This window comes from Pseudophryne corroboree, chromosome 9, assembly GCF_028390025.1.
Source record: "Pseudophryne corroboree isolate aPseCor3 chromosome 9, aPseCor3.hap2, whole genome shotgun sequence".
Lineage (NCBI taxonomy): Eukaryota > Metazoa > Chordata > Amphibia > Anura > Myobatrachidae > Pseudophryne > Pseudophryne corroboree.
The window spans coordinates 379,103,767-379,125,558 of NC_086452.1; the positions used below are offsets into that span (position 1 = coordinate 379,103,767).

General features: G+C 41.0%; 2 protein-coding genes across 4 annotated transcripts in view; one reads left to right on the plus strand and one right to left on the minus strand.

The window, feature by feature from the left end:
- The window catches only part of SYN2 (synapsin II), a 590,154-nt gene that overhangs the window by 389,923 nt on the left and 178,439 nt on the right, over positions 1-21,792 (plus strand). For all 3 annotated transcript variants that reach the window (XM_063940770.1, XM_063940772.1, XM_063940771.1), the window contains exons 4-5: positions 1,026-1,182; positions 6,044-6,133. In XM_063940770.1, the coding sequence (XP_063796840.1) occupies positions 1,026-1,182; positions 6,044-6,133 (247 nt within the window). The remainder of the gene's footprint in view (positions 1-1,025; positions 1,183-6,043; positions 6,134-21,792) is intronic.
- Positions 15,977-21,792, minus strand: part of TIMP4 (TIMP metallopeptidase inhibitor 4) — a 63,563-nt gene continuing 57,747 nt past the window's right edge. The window contains exon 5 of the mRNA XM_063940773.1: positions 15,977-17,567. Within this exon, the coding sequence (XP_063796843.1) occupies positions 17,385-17,567 (183 nt within the window). The 3' untranslated portion in view covers positions 15,977-17,384. The remainder of the gene's footprint in view (positions 17,568-21,792) is intronic.

Below are 21,792 nucleotides of genomic sequence, written 5' to 3' on the forward strand. Positions count from 1 at the left end.
TAAATATATATATTTTGTTGGCTGCGCCGATGGTTCGTGGTAAGGGGGGGTTTCCAGGGTTTCCAGGGACTCAGAACCTCCCCCTTCATGTGCTATTGTGGTAGAAGATGCTTACTGTCAGTAAATGTTTTGGAACATGTCAGCTGAGCTTGGCCAAAATTTTTGTTTTGGGTTTTTTTTTGTCACATTTTACAAATCAGTGATACTAAAGATGTTCCTCTCCTGTTAGTGCAATACTGATTGGTTGTTAGACTTGATCACAAATGAGTACAACTCGATAAGATACAGTACATGCTGCTTCTGTCTTTGAGCACCAATACAGAAGTACCTCCTATTTGTGCAGGTACTGTATGTTATGTGATATCAATGATACAGTTGCCATGTAGAACACTGTGTAAAAGAATGTGATTGCAGTGTGTGTGTGTGTATATATATATGTGTGTGTGTGTGTGTGTGTATGTATGTGTGTGTATATATATATATATTTAATAATTGGAACAACACCACTTTTTTGCTGAATGAAGCTATAAGTGGTCCCGTACCATAAAAAAGTATTATATAAGCTTATCTCATGTCTTTTGCTGGTCCACACAGGATCACTGACAGCATGAAGGTTTTTCTCAAGTTTTACTAGGAGTCTGTTTAACATACAATGTAAAAAAAAAAATACATAGTGTAAACCAGTTTAAAATTATTGGTATTAACAACCAAGTGAATGCTCGTACATCAGAAATAAGAATGAACAGCTTATCTGAAAGTCACAATACGGTACGTATCCAACGCGCTTCGAGCAGGAGGGAGCTACAGTATGTACCATCCTTTAGACTTCCTCAGGGGTAATGTCTGAAGGATGGTACATAGCTCCCTCATCGACGAAACTGTTGGTTTCTCATATATATATATAGATAGATAGAGATGTATAGTTTTCTTTAGTTGAATATTATATGACTACTAGAGTAAATTTTGCTAATGAACTATTGTCATTTATCAAGTATGAATATACATATATTTAATCCTCTTTCTAGGTCATTCCGACCAGATTTTGTCTTCATTCGACAACATTCGTTTAGCATGGCAGAAAATGAAGATTTCCGTAACCTTATAATAGGCATGCAATACGCCGGTATTCCTAGCGTCAACTCCCTGGAGTCCATTTACAACTTCTGTGATAAGCCATGGGTGGTAAGTGATGGGTGCCTGGACTTCCTCGAACACTGCTAACTAACCTGCATGAGTAGTCTGTACAGTATGCACTTTATGGTCCAATAAAGTGTGTTCTATCAGGGGAATTCTGCGATGAGAAGCATATAGGCTTCTATAGGCAATGCCATCTGCTGCAATCTCCAGAAAATGTACCCTTTTGGAGCTTGATACATATTGGGAATGCAGCAAACGTCCGAAACAGGCAGTTTTGGGAGTTTTATCCACATTTTACACTTAGTACAGTACATCCTGCCTACAGTATCATATGGGATACAGTGAGTGTATCAAAATGAGAGGATTCTGATCTCCTCATACAGTATCGCCATACATCTCGTCATACAGTGGAGTGCAGTTTTGTGAAATGAGGAATTGTGTTGTGATGTCACGATGCAACTGCGTCATTTCACAAAACTTTGCCCAGTGAGCGGAGTACTATGGACGGGAGGAGGGGGAGCAGGTAATATTGCTGGCACTGACGATTGTTCACCCCTGGCAATGAGCATTACACACCCATGACAAGGAGCATGACTTTCAGACCATGAAACCCCTGGCAATGAGCATTACACACCCCTGACAATGAGCATGGCACCCAGAGCAAAAAGAAACTCAGGTAACAAGCATTAAACACCCCTGGCAACATGCATGAAACCCAGAACCAAAAAAAACCCTGGCAACAAGCATTACATACCCCGGCAGCAAGCATGACACCCAGAGCATGAAACCCCTGGCAACAAGCATTACACACCCCTGGCAATGAGCATGACACCTAGAGCAAAAAACCCTGGCAACAAGCATTACACACCCTTGGCAACGAGCATGACACCCAGAGCATGAATCCCCTGGCAACAAGCATTACACCCCCTGGCAACCAGCATGACATCCAGCCAATGAAACCCCTGGCAACGAGCATTACACCCCTGGCAATGAGCATGGAACCCAGAGCATGAAATACCTGGCATCGAGCAGGTAATTTAAAAGTAATTAGAAGTCTTACAGTAGGGCATAATGTATCACAGACATTGCAGTGTGGCATACTATGGTGCAGGAGGCATAATATGGTGCAAGGGGCATTACTGTGTGGGGCTTAATATGGTCTGTTGAAGCAGGGTCAAAAAGTTGGGTGTAAGGTAGTCTTTTCCTGTGAGACCACACCCATTTTAGAGAGGCCATGTCCCCTTGCTGGGAGCATGCGCATCAAAGGTGCAAGTAAAATTGTTTTTTTTTTAATGTGTATGGGGACATTTTTTAACTGTTCGCACTGGGAGACAAATTGCCTAGAAACAGCTATGCATGACAGTTAGGGGTCTACTCATGAAGCAGTGAAAAGAGTGGAGAAAAAGACCAGTGGAGAAATTGCCCAGCTTTGAAGGAATTCTTTATCAAGGGAGATGCTGATTGCTTGCCATGAGCAATTTCTCCACTGGTCCTTTTTGTAAAGGCCCCCATCCACTAGTGCGATATGGGCTCTTTTTATGTGATTGAGACGAATTGCATGAAAAGTGTCACATCGCATGTCCTTTTCGTGTGATTTCGATGCGCGTTCCCATGTTCCTCGCATCACAGGCGCAAATCACGCTGGCTGATCATAATATTTATCTCAATTGCACAGAAATAGGTTTAATAATGTTAGATCGCATGAGATAAATCACATGTGAAAAATACACTCAAGCAGCAAATCGCAATCGCAGGGCTCCCGGGAAGCTGCCAGACAGATTGCAGGAAAAAAAAGGATCCAACTCATTGCTGAGATAAAACTCGCTAGTGGATGGGGGCCTTTACATGTGCAGTCTGTAATTCTGTTCTGTCAGTGTAATTGCAGCTGTATTCTGTTTAATTTCTGTAGCAGCACACCTGTTGGGAGATGCCTTGTTACCTTACTCCAACTGGTTTCTTGTTATAGGCCCTACACACATGCCGATTTGTTGGAAAGATATGAACGATCTCGTTCATAAATGAACGAGAACTCGTTCATATCTTTCAGTGTGGAGGCTCCAGCGATGACCGATGCGCGGCCCCGCGCTCGTTCATCGCTGGTCCCCCGTCGGCTGTACATGCAGGCCAATATGGACGATCTCGTCCATATTTGCCTGCAGTTCTATGGAGCCGTGTGACGGGGGGAGTGAAGAAACTTCACTCCCCCTGTCACTGCCCCCCCCCGCCGCCGGGTCGTCCGTCGGCCGTATCCGCCGTCGGGCAGCTCGGCGGCGGATCGGCATGTCTGTAGGGCCCTTTAGTCAGGAGCCTGGTGGATGTGCAGCAGCACAGTTGCAATGAGTTAGTAATTAAAGGGATCTTGGGGGTAATTCAGAGTTGATCACAGCAGCAAATTTGTTAGCAGTTGAGAAAACCAAGTGCCCTGCAGGTGTGGCAGATATAACATTTGCAGAGAGAGTTAGATTTGGGTGGGGTATTTTGTTTCTGTGCCGGGTAAATACTGACCGCTTTATTTTTACACTGCAATTTAGATTTCAGTGTAAACACCCCACCCAAATCTAACTATCTCTGCACATGTTACATCTGACCCCCCTGCAGTGCACATGGTTTTGCTCAACTGCTAACAAATTTGCTGCTGCGATCAACTCTGAATTAGGCCCCTTGTCTGTTATGAACCTTGTCATTAGTTAGTACTCCCTTTATATCCCCATTCTGCCCATTACTCCCTGCTGGTCATAGATCCTGTTTGCTGCGAAAGCCTTTGGCGCTCTGGTCTGTATCTTTGTCCTGTGAGATCCTGTGCTAAAGTGTCCTTGTCGGACCAAGTCCTGTCTGGTTCCTGTCTCTCTCTGGCCTGTTTATCTGTGTACATTGTCATAGTCCTATTAGTCTGTTCTCTGGATAATTCCTTGTCTCAGTCTTCTCTGCTCCTTCAGAATCAGAATCAGAATCAGCTTTATTGGCCAGGTGTACTCACGTACACTAGGAATTCTTTGTGGTACAATGCATCGCCAAGCAGCAACATGGAGGAAAAAAACGTAGCATACATTACAAACATTACACATATGAGTTTATACTGCACATATGCAACTGTACAGTAGACATATTATACATTTAAGACTAAAAACTAAGGCTGCTTGGCAGAGCAGCACCGAGGCAGCCATCCGCGGCGCCAACTAGAACTCACACAATGCACATAATACAGAAGATTTAAGTATTACATCAAAAGATAAACCACACAGACAAAGACACAGAAAGAATAATGCATGATTGGTGTAGGCATTTTGAGTAATAACCTCCAGGGGTTGTGTATTCCACCATCACAAGGCACCAGGTGCGGCAGCCATCTTAGGCGCACTGCGTAGGATTACCCAGGGTGGAATAGTCCACCCCTAGAAGAGAACACAAAATGGGGAGATTGCAGAGTCCTTAAGTTCAGAGTGGGGTTCCAATAAAAACATCAGGTCCACGCATTTTTCATCCCATCCACAAGCGCACCAGATAAGGCAGCCATGTTGGGCGCACTAGAAGGTTACACAGTGGGAGATGAGCCATACAGGGGCCAAATGCATGTATGGGAGAACAGACACGTGTGTAGTAGTATGCTATACCCTGCATGGAAAGTTCCAAATTAAGCACACCCCGCCCACAGGGGAACCATCCGAGGCATCCATGTGGGGCGCACTGCATAGGTTACTGCTGGCAGGGTGTGCAACCAATGGAGGTACACATTACGGGAATAGCACACAGTGGGGTGTTGGTACTGCGATTGCCAGGAGTAACATCCACTGGCCTGGAGCATTCTGTGTTGTTTGTATGTCTGTTCTGCTTTCCCTGTCTGTATTCTATTGTCATGCATTTATGTTGTTGCCAGTAGCAACCACTGAGTTCAGAGCATTATTTGTCATTTATGTAGCAGTTGATATGTGTATTATCTAGTCCTGATCCCACTGTGTTATGCTGCTGCTATTTACCAGTACCTGCCAGTGTAGTTTTGTCTAGTCCTTCTCTAGTGTGTGCCTATTTGTCCAGCTTTAACCCACTCTGAGCCAGGTGGGTGTCTACTCCAGCATATTCCTTGCACATGCCCAGCCTCTAATAGTTTCCTTGTCCACAGTAAGACCTGGGGCCATCGGAGTACTGGGTGGACTTAATCCACCTAGGAAAGGCGGCTGCTAAAGGTGAAGCTTTAGTACAGTATGCAGGAGACTTGAGGATTGCTGGGCTTGCGTAACACTCCATCCAGATACATGCCCCAGATCGTAATACTTTTTTCCACTCTTTTCACTGCTTCATGACAAGACCCCTAAGGGTGTGTACACACGGTGAGATCCTTGCTATGCCCGATTTTTACTTGCGATTTCCCTTGAACTCCCCGGAGCTCAGATAGCACAGATTTTGACTAACTTTTCTTGAGATATGCACTATGTGTGCTTACGATTTTGGCTTATGTGAGATTTTGGCTTATGTGAGATGTAATTGACATGTGAGATGAACTAGATAGTACACCGATCTAGCAAGGATTGACTTGCCTGCACAGTCTATCTTTTCTTGCGATGCCGACCTGGCGGGACCGCGCATCGGGATCGAATCGGTATCGCAAGGTGACTTTCACCTTGCGATCTGCACTAACTTTTCTTGCAATTTTGACTATATAGTCAAAATCCAAAGAAAATATCTCACCGTGTGTACACACCCTAAGGGAGAGGCTAGAAGAGAAAAGTAACCTCAGAGGGGGAAAGTAGATACAAAGTAATGAGCAGTGCCCTCTGTGAAACTGGATATTGGGCAGTATGGGCACGTGTTGCAATGTTTTACAAATTCAATATGGGCACAAGCCAATGTAATCTGTTTTCAGTGCTTTACCGCATTTTTTTTAAAACACTATATCATTAATATTTTACAGTTTGCGCAACTAGTAATTGCCTATAAGACGATGGGGGCTGAAACATTTCCATTAATTGAGCAGACATATTACCCAAACCACAAGGAAATGGTAAGTCTTCCCTCACCTTGTATCCTGTCTGGGTCTTCAATTCTACAATGTGGTTGTTTCTTCCTCATGAGCTGCACTGCCCTCTTCTCTCCAGCAGGAGTGCTGAACGCTTGCATTGATAGTATGACTCATCATTTCACTATTGTTGGTTGATAATCTTATATTAAACATTTTGATAATAAATGCTTTAGCATTATATATAAATATTTACAAGCACATACAGCAGTATAATTGTAAAACATGTATAAATTGTGAACTGTTGTATATGACATTATTATCCTTTATATGGTGCCACAACGGGTCTGCTGCGCCTTACAAAATACATGAACAGAAACAAGTAAAAAGTAACTTACAGTGCAGAACATTGCAGGACATGGGTAAGGTTTATAAACATTGCTGCAGCAACAATGATATGACCCACATGAGCATCGGGACCACTGAACCCAAAAGGTTTGATGACGTTGTTGGAAGTGGGAAGGAGTTGATGGTATAAGTGTGGGAAGGAAAAGCACATGAGGCGAGTGAGAGTTTACATTGTAAATGTATCTATATTGCCCCTGGCTTAATCATTTAAATCCATTTTACTTTTAATCAATGATCAGCAAAAAAAATATAATTGGGCAAAAACACAGAGCACCCAATCGGACTTTTTTTCATTACCTAAATTGCACTATATTAATACAAGCTACAGTATTTGATTCCTATGGGCTGCTATACTTTTCCTTTCTTAGTAAATAATATTTCTTTTAAATCACTATTCTCTAATATATGTAAGCAGTATCATCTAAGTGTATGTGGCTCTTAAGAGTAGATACTGGCATCTGTACCTGCATTCCTTTTCTATTACTTATATAGTGTTCCTTCTAGAATCAAGAAGGGGCAGGGCGCCGGAGTCCGGGGGCACATTGGCGCGCGCGCGGCCGAAACGGGGGCACGGTCATGCAAATTGTCATTTTCGTGGGTGGTGCGGCCCACAGAAGCTGCTATAGAGGGCGTCTGGGGCCGTCGACGTCACTGTTGGGGGCGTGCCCAGCACCTCCGTCGGTGCTGGGCTTCCCCCAGCTCTTTCCCAATGCGTGAATGGATGCTGCGCGCATGCGCACGGCATTTTTACACGCTGGGGGGGCAGGAAGCGGGCGACTGTTCTAGCAGGGCGCGCAAAAGGGGCAGGGCGGATTTTGCCTTTTAAAAATCGGGCAGGGCGCGGCACCCTGCTAAAACAGCCTTGAGTGAACACTACTTATAGTCGCTGCCTGCTGTGTCAGAATAGTGTTTATGCTAGGCTGTTTTAGCAAGGTGCGCGCCCTGCCTAATTTTAATGACCCTGGTCTCCTGGTGGCACCCTGCTGGAACAGCCTGCCCTTTTCTGCGTGCCGGGTGGGAAAAGTAGCAGTGTAGCAATCACGGCCAGTGAATAGATGCCATACGCATGAGTATTGACTTTGTCCATGGTTTTGCCTTTTGAGGACCCCTTGGGCACCCCTTCCTCCTTAAGACTAATTAGGCAATCATTATTGCTGTGAAAATAATGGCCTTGAAAAAAACCTTTTGGTTAATTTAATTACACCATTTAAATTAAAAAAATAATTTATTTTTATCATTTTTTTTATTATTATTTTAAATGGCATCAGATTACTCGCAAATCACCTTCTTTTTTTTTTCTACTTTTTTTTTTGCATTTTTCATTTTGTTTGCAATTAAACAAAAAATAATTATTATGTTTTACTTTCTTAATAAAATATACCATTCAGCCATTTGCGGTATTTTTAAATATCAAAATATTTTTCTTTGACTCAGTAATAAACTTTATTACTGTACCCAATATTTATAAAAAAATTTTTACCAAAAATTACCACCCACGGGTTTTGTCCTAAAAAAAAACATTGCAACCAATTTTTTCAATTGGATTTCATAGGTATCGGGAGCGCACATGCCCACTTTAATGAAAATATGGTCGCAAAAATTGCACACCCGATTGACTATGCTCCTTATTCTTTAAATTTAAATGCTTATTTTTTGGAGTACAGGTGGTTCATGTAGTTTCATGCCATTTAAATTGGAGAGGAAACTAGTACAGTGTTATCTATGCTGTCAAGTAGGTAGTGAGTGTTTCAATACCCAATAGTGACAAAAATACATCTCTTTTGAACACTGAATAATTCAGCTATAAGTTATTTTATACTCATCATCGCCAATGCCATGTGGTGTCCCACAGGGTTCTATACTATCTCCCTTGCTTTTTGCAGTATACATGGGTCAAATAATCAGATGTCATGGCCTGGTCTACAACTGCTATGCAAATAATACACAACTGTACCTGTCCTTTGCTCCAGGTACTGATAACCTAATAACAACTGAAAATGGCTGCCTAGCTGAGGTCTAGGAATGGCCGAGTGCCAGTTGGCTGGGAACCCTGATAAAAGGTCCTTATGATAGGTCACAGGACAAGGCTGCAGCAGAGCTAACTGACATGACTTATGCTTGGGGGCTCAGAACTACAAACCACTGATCATGTGTGGAATCTTGGCATTGTCCTGGATGGTGGCTTGACACTTAAACATCAGGTATCAGCCACAATCAAATCCTCATTCTTTCATCTGAGGAACATAGGCAGAATCAAGCACTTAATTCCCTCTGAAGTTCTGCCAAAAGTGATACATACATTTGTATAATCTTGGTTAGACAACTGCAACACCCTCTATCTTGGTCTTCCAGTAAAAGAATTGCACCACCTGCAGATGGTACAACATGCAGCTGCCAGGCTGTTAACCAACCAGCCCCGTTCCACCACAAAACACCCTTTTTTTTACTCCCTTCACTGGCTTCCTGTAAGATGGCGAATCGTTTTCATAATTGACTTACTCACTTTCAAAGTCCTACATGAAAAACACTGGAAAAAAAAGGATGGTCTCTTTGTTGGTGCACCAACAAAGAGACAATCCTTTCCTTTCCAGTGTTTTTGCTCTACTTTTTTGTCTATGGCAGCACCCCCTAGATAGTAATATGAATTGATTTACAATATTAAAATTTGGGAACCTTCTCGTCTATTTGAAGTATTATCAACCTGACAAAAGTCTAGTGCAGAGGATTTCCATTTCCCTTTTTCCTTAATCTACCAAAGTCCTACACAAGGTACCTGAAGCAGCTTTTGATCTCTTACTGTTCAACTCGATTACTGCGATCTGTAATGAAGGACTACTAACAGTAACTAGAATCTCTCTGAATTAATCTGGGGGTCGAGGTTTCAGCTTTGTGTCTCCGACTCTATGGAACTCTCTTCCCCGCACAGTTTGAAAAGTTCCCACTAATTACTCAAGCATTTCACTAATATCTACTGTTAAGCTTGTTTTGTGATTTGTGCTGTACAGGCAAATGTGAGGCATTTTGAGTCCTATTAGGAGAAAAGTGCTATATATATTATTATTATTATTATTATTATTATTATTATTATTATGTGGCCTGGACTAGTCAAAATGCATATGAGATGAAGAACAAGCTGTGTAGCCATATAGGAACATATGTTTGTTTTAAATCATGTTTGGAAATGGTGTCACAGGGCTAAGTAGACAAACAGTGTGTTTATGTAATTGCGACTGAAGTAGACCTGGATACAGATACATAAGCATGTGCCTGTATACCAGTATGTCTCTTGCGGGTGCTGTAATGCTGGTGCAGGAAATTGCAGTGATGACCATGCACGGGTCCGACGTACAAGAATGCAGCAGCACTATTCAGCCACTTCTGATGAGCTGATTGCTGAATAAGGCGATAGTACTAAATTCATTACTATGGCCGATTTATTGCTAGGAAGCAGTGGCCATCTATTCACATTACTGAATTGATATTTCCATTTGGACAGTGACATGAAAGAAGATTCCTATTTGATTTTAAAAAGGGAAAACAACATGTTTGCTTTTAATTTAATTTGTATTTGTGTTTGTATTTAATGATATTTTATGTAGTAAAATTGAGTTTCGCATTCACTAACAAGAATGTCAAGACACTAGTCTCACTTGTATATAGACACTTTATTACATTATTATACTGTGTACAAATAGGGTAATTGCTAAATACAGTGGGCGCAAATGCACTTCAGGAAATCACGTTGCTGCTCTTGCAGATGTTCAGTTACCAGAGCAGCCGCTTCACAGACGGATGGAATGTGTAGGCAATCACATGATGCCTCTGCACGTATCTTGTGCAGGAGACTCGTCTTGGCAGCTCTTCTCTGATTGGCTGCTGTTTTATGGGTTTTTTTAAATCTGGAAGTTTTGTAGCATGGTAGCGGTTCTAGATGCTGTTTAATGTGTTCTTGACACCTGCTGCTTTGCTGGTCTGTCTGTGTTGCTTGCTTTTTCCCTGGAATTGTACCGCTCGTGCTTTGCCTTGTTTTCATGTGATATTTTTTTGTATACTGCACCTAGCTGTATTTATGTATTTTTGACCCCATTCTTGTACTTGTGACTGTATAGCATTAAGGAATCTGCTGCGCCATATAAATAAACAATAGTGATTATGTATTTTTGTGCTATTACATAAAATTTGACGGCAGATAAGAACCACTTGGCCCACCTAGTCTGCCCTAAACACAAGTACATTCACAGACTTACACGGATTCATTTGTTAGGAGCAAATTAACGTAACAGCAATTTTCGGGTTGTGGGAGGAAACCCCAGTACCCGGAGGAAACCCACACACGCATGGGGAGAATACACAATTTCCACACAATTATCTATTGTTTGGGCACTATTGTATCACAAAGTAGTTCTCGTTATCCTTTTCCACCTGTATTGCATCATAGGGGAGCTGCATTTCCCTGTTAGAACACAACATGCCCAAGGGTGCAAACACTCTCCAGTCTATTTTTGTTAGAAGACAGAGCTTATACCAGGGGAATGTAGATTAAACGACAAAAAAAATTTTTTTATTGTCTGCTATTGAGTGAAATCCACGTGTTATTGACTAATTTCTGTGTGCGGATTCCAAATCTAAAATTTGAATTGGCATATCACGTCAGGAACTAAAGTTATGGCCAGATTTTAAACATTACATAGTAGCTATTACAGTATTCCAGTTAGGGTACACCAAAAACGTGCTTCTTGTGCCTCTGGGACAGTCATAATGACAAACACCATTATGATGTGAAAGACTGTCCAGAAAGATTTGAACACATCATTGCTAAACACAATGTTCTCCACAAGTCCCTAGTGGATCCTTATAAAGTTTATCTTCTACCACTCCACATAAAGTTGGGATTGATGAAACACTTTGTGAAAGTTGTGGATCACATTGAAAGTGGCTTCCTCTATCTGAAGGAGAAATTTGGAGCAGTGCTCTCTGATGCTATGATAAAAGCAGGAGTATTTATTGGACCACAGATTTGTGAAGTGATTCAAGATACAGAGTTCAGATCGAAGTTAAATACATTCGAGTTGGCAGCTTGGGATGCCTTTGTGTTAGTGGTGAAGAACTTTCTTGTAAATAACATATCTGATCAGAATGTTGAGCAAGTAGACAACATGCTTACAATAAATGGGCTGCAGAATGTCCCTGAAAATGCATTTCTCCACTGTCACCTCAACTTCTCCCCCCCCCCCCACCCCCAGACTGTAGGTGCAGTTGGCTATGAACATGGTGAAAGATTTCATCAAGTAATTACTTTAATGGAACAAGATACCAAGGTTGCTTTTCCCCCAGTACTGATGGGTGACTTTTGCTGAGTGAAGAGCAAGTCCCTAAAGCATTTTTTTATAAATTCATCTAATGTGTAATCGCATTATTTTAATAGTAAAATATTTATGAAAAATAGCAAACACTATATAAAACAAACAATTTAAACATTTGAAGTGTCTATAATGTCTATATGACTTGAAATCCTAATGTTATAGGTCAATTTTGATTTCAGTTTTGAAATCAGCACACCCAAAACTGTCTCTCTACCTGCCACCTTTCTTTCTCTCTCCCTCCCAACTCTATCACTTTCTCCCGCTCTCTCTCTCGTGACTCTACCTGGCGTAATGTGTAAAAGTGGACTCTACCTGGCGTAATGTGTAAAAGTGGACTCTACCTGGCGTAATGTCTAAAAGGGGACTCTACCTGCCATACTGTGCAAAAGGGAGCTCTGTCTGCCGTAATGTGCAAAAGGGGACTCTAACTGCCAACTGTGTAAAAGGGAGCTCTGCCTGCCGTAATGTGTAAAAGGGAACTCTGCCTGCCGTAATGTGTAAATGGAGACTCTACCTGCCGTACTGTATAAAAGGGGACTCTACCTGCCGTAATGTGAAAAGAAGACTGTACCTGGCGTAATGTGTGACAGGGGCTCTACCTAGCGTAATGTGTGACAGGGGCTCTACCTGGCGTAATGTGTAAAAGGGAGCTCTGCCTGCCGTAATGTGTAAAAGGGGACTCTACCTGGCGTAATGTGTAAAAGGGGCTCTACCGAGCGTAATGTGTAATAGGGGCTCTACCTGGAGTAATGTGTAAAATGGGGCTCTACCTGGTGTAATGTGTGACAGGGCCTCTACCTGGTGTAATTTGTGTAAGTGGCGCTACTGTGCAGCATAATTTGAATAATGGAGACTACTGTGCAGCATAATATGAATTGGTATTATTTTTTTTGTCATGCCCTGTCCCCATGAAGCCACGCCCCTATTTTTTTTCACTGGCCCTGTTATGAATATGGGGGTGGGGGGAATGCTGTTTCTTGCACACAGTGCTAAAATGTCTAGTTACCGCACTGCTACAATTGCATATGATATTCACCTGTGTGTATAAATTAGCAGACACACCTGACAGACATTTGTAAGCATACTGAATATAAATACAACAGGAAACATAAACACATATCACCAGAATGCTTTACATTCATTTTAACTCTTTCAACAATGATTTAACATTGGCCAATAATCTAATTCCTTTTGTTTAAAAATGTTCTAAAAAATGTACTTAACAATTCCCATTATTGGACGGTATATGTAAAGAAATACCCCAAAAAATGTAGATACCATATAAACTGGAATCAATAATAATCAACTTATGAGAACTGAGTGTGATACAAAACAGCATGATAATAATAAGCATTAGTGTAACAGAGAATATTAAACATCACTGCATGTAGAATTACTCTGGACGTAATAATATGATCTGTAAAATTGTTGTATGTATAAAATATATCTATAATATCTCTAAATATATATACTGTATATCTATATCCATTACATACAAAAGTTCTAGAACACCCCCATTTTTCCAGTTTTAATTGAAATTTATAAGCAGTTTAAGTCCAATGAACAATAAGAAATGGTACAAAGGTAAGTAGTAAACTGAGAAATGATACATTTCACAGTTCTAAAAAAAGGCAGTTTTCAGGGAACATGCAATGGTTTAAGAACTTAGAGCTGTTCTGCCGTAGAGAAAAAAATTATTGTCTGGGCCATGAAGCACTGCCAGTTAGGGTGGCCAATCCCGGGATCGGCGGGATCCCGGGATCCCGGGATTTAGGCCAAAAATAGACCGGGATTCAGTCCCGGGATTGGAAGCTCCAATCCCGGCGATTGCTGGATCAGGCGGCCCTTTAATGCCGGGCAGCGTTAAGCGTCCTCAGGACGCTCAACGCTGCCCAGCTCCCTCCTGCCGGCTCAGCGTGGCTTCTGACTCTGAATGAAGTTTCCCACCCTCAGTTTGGTGAGTTGATGTATGTCTGTGGGGAGACGTGGGGCGTGGGGGACGGGCGGACACAGTAAGAAAGCAAATCCCGGGTATCTCAGGAATCCCGGGATTGACCATTTTTCAATCCCGATACCCGGGATTGAAAAAATGGCCTGGGATTGGCCTCCCTACTGCCAATGGACCCCTGAAGCCTGGAAGAAATTCTTATGGCTGATTACTAAAAATTTGAATCTTTGGTTCACCACACAGAGTTTTTATCAGTTATCGAGTAGGTGAAAAGATGTTTCCTCTGTGTGTGTGGGATTTATTTACTATACGGGGCTTCCTGGCGTATTTAAACCCAAAATTTAAAAGGATACGGCTTTCAATAGCAAAATACCCCAGGAAGCAGAGACTTTTACAAACTGCTGCTTAGTGAATAAAACTTTGTGACACCAACTGCTAAATACTGTATGTAGATTGGGCATGATGGTCTGAGACTCGTTATCTGCGACTTGTACAGAATGACTGTCACTCTCAGCCAAAAGGGCTACCACAGCATTTTGTGGCGTCAAGCAATTCTCTGTTCTATGACTAGTTGGTCAAGGTTTCATACTAAAGCAAGATAATGACCCAAACCATACCTCCAGTCTTTGTCAGACATACCTTCGAGGAAGGGAGATCAGCAGGGAGAAGGCATAGAGGGACCAGGATCACCTGGCATAATGAACTTTTGTTTTTTTCCCCTATCTGTGCTGCGCGTGTGATATCATGACGTGACGTGTACCGAAGAGCAGTGTGTGAGGAGCCGCTGCCTTAAGGAGTGCAGGTTTAGTTTTTCTTGCAGCTGCGCAGTTCTCCTTTGCAATTAGTAGAGAGAAAATGAGACACAGTGATTTCTATAGAAAGCAACCCCAGAGCAGGTCTGATTTGTCCTAGAAGTGTTATTTAAAAAAAAAAACATTAAGACTTGCTCTTGCACCCTTGTGGCACCCGTACCCCGCACAAACCCACCATGACTAATTAAGCATTTGGAAAGTTTCTATATACAGATGGAGCCACGCTCATCTTGGCTTCTCTGCTGCGCCTTTCTGTGCACCAAGGTTTATTAGCATAAGCCTTTCATCTATTGTTCTCAACTGCAATACAATACAGAGAGAACAATACAGCAGGGGATTAAGTCCGACTGCCCTGGCTCAGTTGATCCTATTAAAGGCAAAGATGAGGAGGACTCCATCTGTAGTTTAATTAATCAGTAATTACTCATCTTCCGAAGTGGTGTCTTCTACATCATCGGGACCTGGGCTCCTGCAGCAGCAGGAAGTGTAATGTATATGTATGTGTGTGTGTGTGTGTGCGTCTGACCCCCTGTGAGTGTGTGACACCCCCCCCCCCCATCACAATCGCCATTGGAGGCACCACCTCCCCTCCCCAGTGTAAAGATGGAGGGAATCTACCAGACTGGTAAGTACCTTTTATTTCAAACGCCGCTGCCGCATACGTTTATTTCCAGATGGATATTGCGGGTATCGGAAACGTGCGTACTTCATTATCCAAAATTGGGTGTGAGGTACATGAGGTTTTTTGCAGGCTAAACCTCACGCCTAATTGAATCTCTCCCCCCCCCCCCCCCTCATTATTTATTTGCTCCATGTTTTATTTTAAGAGCACATTGAGACATTAAACTGCATAAATTTCAATAACAACTGGAAAAAGGGGGTTGTTTTAAAACTTGACCAGCAGAATGTGTATCTAGAAGAGTTATAATTTACAATGGCAATGGATCATTTAAAAAAAAAAAAAAAAACTTTAAATGCAGTGCACAGAATGGACCTCATCTGCCTGAATTTACATGTGTGAGAAGGAATGGAATAATATGACAATCTAATCAATATAGTGACATGAAACTAGCCATTGATTCTAGAATTTAAAGTAAAAAATATATAAATATATACAACATACAGTAGAATAAAATGCATTTTCCAATAGTATGATATTAGACATGTAACAACAAAGTATCATATGGACTGTGTGATATATTTCACCATATATATGTAATGACGTAATAACATGGAAATGGAAGACATGGTATAATAGAGTCTAGAAATGCGGATTATATGATACAAATGGGATGTGGTGATGTAATATAGATGTAAATTCATGAAATGAAGAACACAGACAATTAAAAAAATAATCTTAAACATAGAAAATGCATGAGCGTTTAATAATATGGTATATATAATGACACAGAGCAGTATGAATGCAGGCAAAGAATAATCTGTCAAAAAAATTAGGCGATAGAATAAAAGAGGTCTCTATTTTATCCAACCGCACCTTTCCCAAGACTCTGTTCTTCTACTTCTAAGTCCCATGAAACCATTCTTTAGCCACCAATTTACCACTTAGTCTACATATGTCTTCTAAATTGTACTGTGTTCTATAAGTCAGATCTATACACTTCACTCTAGAATTATTGTTTATTCCAAAGATTCCGCCATTATATCGTTTTCACCCTGCCCCTACTTCAAGACTTTTTGAAGTTATAAACAAACCCACCCCCCACTTTAGAACAAGGATGACATCATTTTAATTCTGTCTTCACCCCCGGCACCAATGACTGGAGACTACAGTAGCAGAAGACTCTAGATATGCACCCAAGCTCTGTGCAGTGCTGGACAACATCATACTGTTTTCAGACTTAGAGCACACTACATGATGCCACTGAGAAGTCTGTGCCTCTATTCACTAAATGGTGCTGTGTTCGATATAAAAGAAGGAAGCAACCGCTGTGCCTCCTGAAACAAAGCCACAGCCTGGGTCAAAAAATAACACATTAATGAGCCACATGATACGGGGCTACCTGTTGGGCATCAACATTGTAGAAAACAACTAAGATCACAGACTATTTAAATAATGTAGTAGAATATAAATTACACATGATTTCAGAATGTAGATGAACATGGGTTATTGGTTTACACTGTAGAATACTAAATGACCATGTAGAAGGCACAGGTTACAGAACAGTATGGGATGTAGAAGGTCTTCGATTAACATGATGTACAGTAGCAGAACATACACTGCACAATAACACAAGATGTACAAGAACATATACTGCAGTATAACATAGGATATAAATGAATACATCTTGTGCAGGGATTGATGAAATATATATATCACCAATCTTCATATCCAAACTGATTTATACCAAAAAGCTACTAGTAATGATCACACATAACACATATATGTTCCAGGAACATTATAGAAGTGATGTGATGTCAAAGATTATTTTCCTATTCTTGTGAAACCTTGTTTCTTCAATTTCTGCTGGGAGCCTCCCAGAGTCCGGGTCACATCAAAAAATTTAATTTCTATTAAAATGAGAAGGAATAATTCTGATTAATTCTCATTTAACTAAATTGCTTTTTATTGTGCTGTAAAGAGCACAGTGACTAATAAAACGGCTCCTGAACTTTAAATTCTACCTGAACCCACCAACTCCCCATATTCATTAGATGATCTGTGGAATTCATTGTATTGTTGAGATTCTTTGGCTCCTGCTGGCTGTTACAACATATGATGTGAGCCATAGGAGCATGTTGAACATCTAAGGATGAATGGTAGTCTTTTTAAAAATATTGGGGTACCATCCACAAGAGCCATCTTTGTGCCTAATGCAGGCGTAATTCTCAGCTTGGTTTCCATATAGCATCTGGTCCTTCACCCAGTCTGTCCAGAGACACTCATTGATGTCATTACTTTCACAGGGATCCATGGCGCAAATCTTAATCTAAGCAAAAAGCAATTAAAGATATGAGTCATTTTCCTACTGTATGATAGTTTACACACTTTAAATACTCAATACAAAAACTCCAAATCATTATTATTATACTACAGGTTGGGTATCCCTTATCCAAAATGCTTGGGACCAGAGGTATTTTGGATATTGGATTTTTCCGTATTTTGGAATAATTGTATACCATAATGAGATATCATGGCGATGGGACCTAAGTATAAGCACAGAATGCATTTATGTTTCATATACACCTTATACACACAGCCTGAAGGTAATTTTAGCCAATATTTTTTATAACTTTGTGCATTAAACAAAGTGTGTCTACATTCACACAATTCATTTATGTTTCATATACACCTTATGCACACAGCCTGAAGGTCATTTAATACAATATTTTTAATAACTTTGTGTATTAAACAAAGTTTGTGTACATTGAGCCATCAAAAAACAAAGGTTTCACTATCTCACTCTCACTCAAAAAAGTCAGTATTTCGGAATATTTGGATATGGGATACTCAACCTGTATTAGGTTGATATTAAAGTCAGTGTTGGAACACTTGGGGGTTGCGGATCGCTCCTAGTGACACCATCCGGAGGTATGACACTAGGGTGTGAATAGATGCTGTGCGTCTCTGGGGGCAGCCAAGCATCTCCAGGAGTGTTAGAAATGTCCTCAGAGTGCTGAAAAGTCATTTGAGGCCACCCCTCACTTTCTGTCTAAAAAGTAGTATGTACTGTAAATATAGCTTATTTATGCCCATATGCCAAGTTGGAGGTACCCAGTAGTATACAATATGTGCCGAGTATAAGTCAAGTGAACTTATATACAGAGACACTGAAACTCAGCTCATAACATTTTATTTTTAAATATTTGATTGGATAATGCATTTGTTGTGTGGTTTGATCTTAATTAAAAAAAAAAACTCCTTAGTACCGCAGGTACAATCTTCCAGCTCATGTACGAAAGAAGCAAAAAATGAATCCAAAAATACATCTACCTAGGTGTATTACGTTTTTTTGTGAACGTGCGCAGTACTAATTTGGCTTTGTTACATGCAACAATATGGCGTATACCAACTCAGCAGGAGCCCCTGTGTGTTATTAGTTGAAAAATTTCCTCTCTAAGTGCACTGTAGACTCCAATGTTTTCTTTACTTAATTGGTATGTACAGGAGGGTGCATGTGTTGGGCTGTTACGCTGTTTCCGTATACAGGCGGTAAGCAAACCATTGTAGTTTGCCACCTCCTACAGCTCTCTGTAATATTTGTGGTCTTCAGATCCCCCATTTCCCTTATGTTAATATTTTTGAAACCACTGCCCTAGGTTAATATATATTGTGCGAACATTATTACACATGAACAGTGCTGTGACGCAGTAGCACATATAATATCAGGCAATAGGGCAGATTATATTTGCCCTTCTGCTCCACAGGAGGTTTCTGTCCTCCCTGAGCTCTCCTGCGTTACAGTTTGACAGGTGTACACACATCTGGTGTCTAATGACAGCTATGGCTGGTGATAGTCCAAACTTGTTAGGATCATTAATAGACATGTTATTTAATGTGGTTGGTTGGAAGAATATACTGTATTATATATAATATATTCTGAGGTAGCGGCCGTTCCTCTGTACCAACCAAGAGAAAAAAGAAAGCAATGGTGAGTTTGGCAACATAATAAGGCTTGGACAACCATGGAAGACAATAGTGTTAGATGATCAAAGGATTCTTTACATAGTAAAGAAAAACTCCTCTACCACATCCAGCCAAGTGAAGAACACTCTCCAGGAGGCAGGCATATCATTATCCAAGTCTGCTATAAAGAAAAGACTTCATGAGAGCAAATACAGAGGGTTCACTGCAAGGTGCAAACCATTTATAAGCCTCAAGAATAGAAAGGATAGATTAGAATTTGGCAAAACAAAATCTAAAAAAAATTAGCCCAGTACTGGCACAGCATTCTTTAGACAGATACAACTAATCTCAACCTGTACCAGAGTAATGGAAAGAAAAAAATATGGGGAAAGCTTGGAATTGCTCATGATCCGAAGCATACCACATCATCTGTGATGGCATGGCTTCCAGTGGTTCTGGGTCTTTAGTGTTTATTGATGATGTGACAGAAACAGCCTGATGAATTTTATAGTGTATAGGGACATACTGCTTAGCCAGTTAATTGGATGGCAATTTACAGTACAGATGGACAGTGACCTAAAAACTTACTGCAAAAGTGAACTAGGAGTTTTTTAAGGCTAAAAATTTTAATATTCTGCAATGGACGAGTCAATCAACTGATCTCAACCTTATTTCGCATGCATTTCACTTGCTGAAGACAAAACTGAAGGCAGAAAGATCCATGAACAAAGAAACAATCCTGTAACAAATCAGGTCATTTATTTATTTGTTACCAGATTACCAGTTATTTATATAGCGCACACATATTCTGTAGCGCTTTACAGAGAATTTTTGGCTATTCACAACAGTCCCTGCCTCAATGAAGCTTACAATCTGTATTCCCTTCTACTTTTACATGCACACACACATTCATCCTTGAATCTAAGGCCTTGCCACATCTCAGTCCTAAGACCCATGTGAAAATGGAGGAGAGGGTTGTAATATATCCTGTGAAGCACATACAAATGTTTTTGTTGCTATATAATGCATTCTGTGGTGTCTCAAGTGCAACCAAGCAGCTGTGACCATTGTTCACCCGTGAGGGCCCCCAAATCTTCTCCCATTATTTAAGTTTCAGCAAGCATGATAAGTCCTCATAGGGAAATTGTGAATTAAAGTGAGAACAGAGATACTGTAGTTTTACGCCCCACTAAAGCAGGGGAAACAGAAATGCAGGGACGAGAGTCCCAAAACTGGGCATGCAAATCATGGCATACTTGAAGATCCAGGAAAATAGCAATTTGGGAGTGAAATTCCAATGTAATGTGCCAAAAGGTTTTAACAATCCTGAGCAACATAGCACAATGTTGTCAAAGTCAGAAAAATATCACGATGCACGCTGCCATATTTGCACCTCACACAGGTCTGCGCTGCGCATGCGTGCGCTCTCCCGTGCGTGCGCATACTCGCTGTTGCGGGCACCCGCGGGCGCGCGGTATGTGCATTTACGGTAGAGTTCATGTGTTCGTAGCGTGCGACTCAATCGTTACATATTTCCACTATATAATGTATTTTGTAGATCATGGTCCCTTTGATAGAATCTGAAAGTTTGGTTAATGTAGAATGTTCATGAGCAGAGAAATCCCCCTTTGTTTGATACGAAGGGTCAGACAGGAGTAATACAGTGGTGTTTAGTATCCATCGGAAGAGTATTTAATTAGCAATATTCCGGTGTTGGTTTGAAGCGGATTAATCGCTCGTGCGAATAGTTATGGACATAAGAAGTTTATGTCCATTTACTATTATTTGCACTTACTTATCCATGCGGCGGGAAACCTAGTTTCCCACCCACCTGAGCAGTTGGAAATTGTCACAGCCCACCTGTATGAATCAACCTATGACCTTTTGTTATAATGCGAGGAGGAATTCCTGTGTCCAGTGAACAATGAGATTGTAGGGACTATTGAATTGTATTGTGTGTGGGGCATAAATAGACAAGCCGATCACATCCAGCTCACTCTTCAACGGTTATCATTGCTGAAAATCGGGAGCTGGATGTCCAGAGGCGCATGCGATAGTTTCCTTTGTGCGTAAGTTTTCTCCGCAATCATATTGTCTTTTCTTGTTATTATGGGCCATATCTCTCTCTCTCTCTCTTCTCTTTCTCTCGTATTCTCTTAAACGTAATAGTATTGTATTGTATTTCATGTGTAGTTATCTGGTTAGGTAGTCTTATGTTATATTGTAGTGTATGACTTGTATTGTATTAATTCTTTTGCAAGTATAACATTCATAATATATATATTAGGCGTTGGACCCTAAGCACGGTATCTGTGTATTTCTTATAGTGTTAAGTATTCTCAGAGCGTCGGTGACGCTCAAACAGCTTTTAAGTTAATAAGGTTACACTGTGTTGCATCTACACCCTATCTCTACACTAAGGTTTTACAGCATATTACATTGTTTATGGTTTAGATATAAAGGTTTAACATTGTGAGCGTCAGCGCCGCTGGTGATCTCCTCGTGGTCCCGAGCGTCCGCTACGCTATAGCGAATCATTACGTTAGTCGGCAGCCAATAGCGTGCCTGCCTGTGATCTCTCGGCCGTG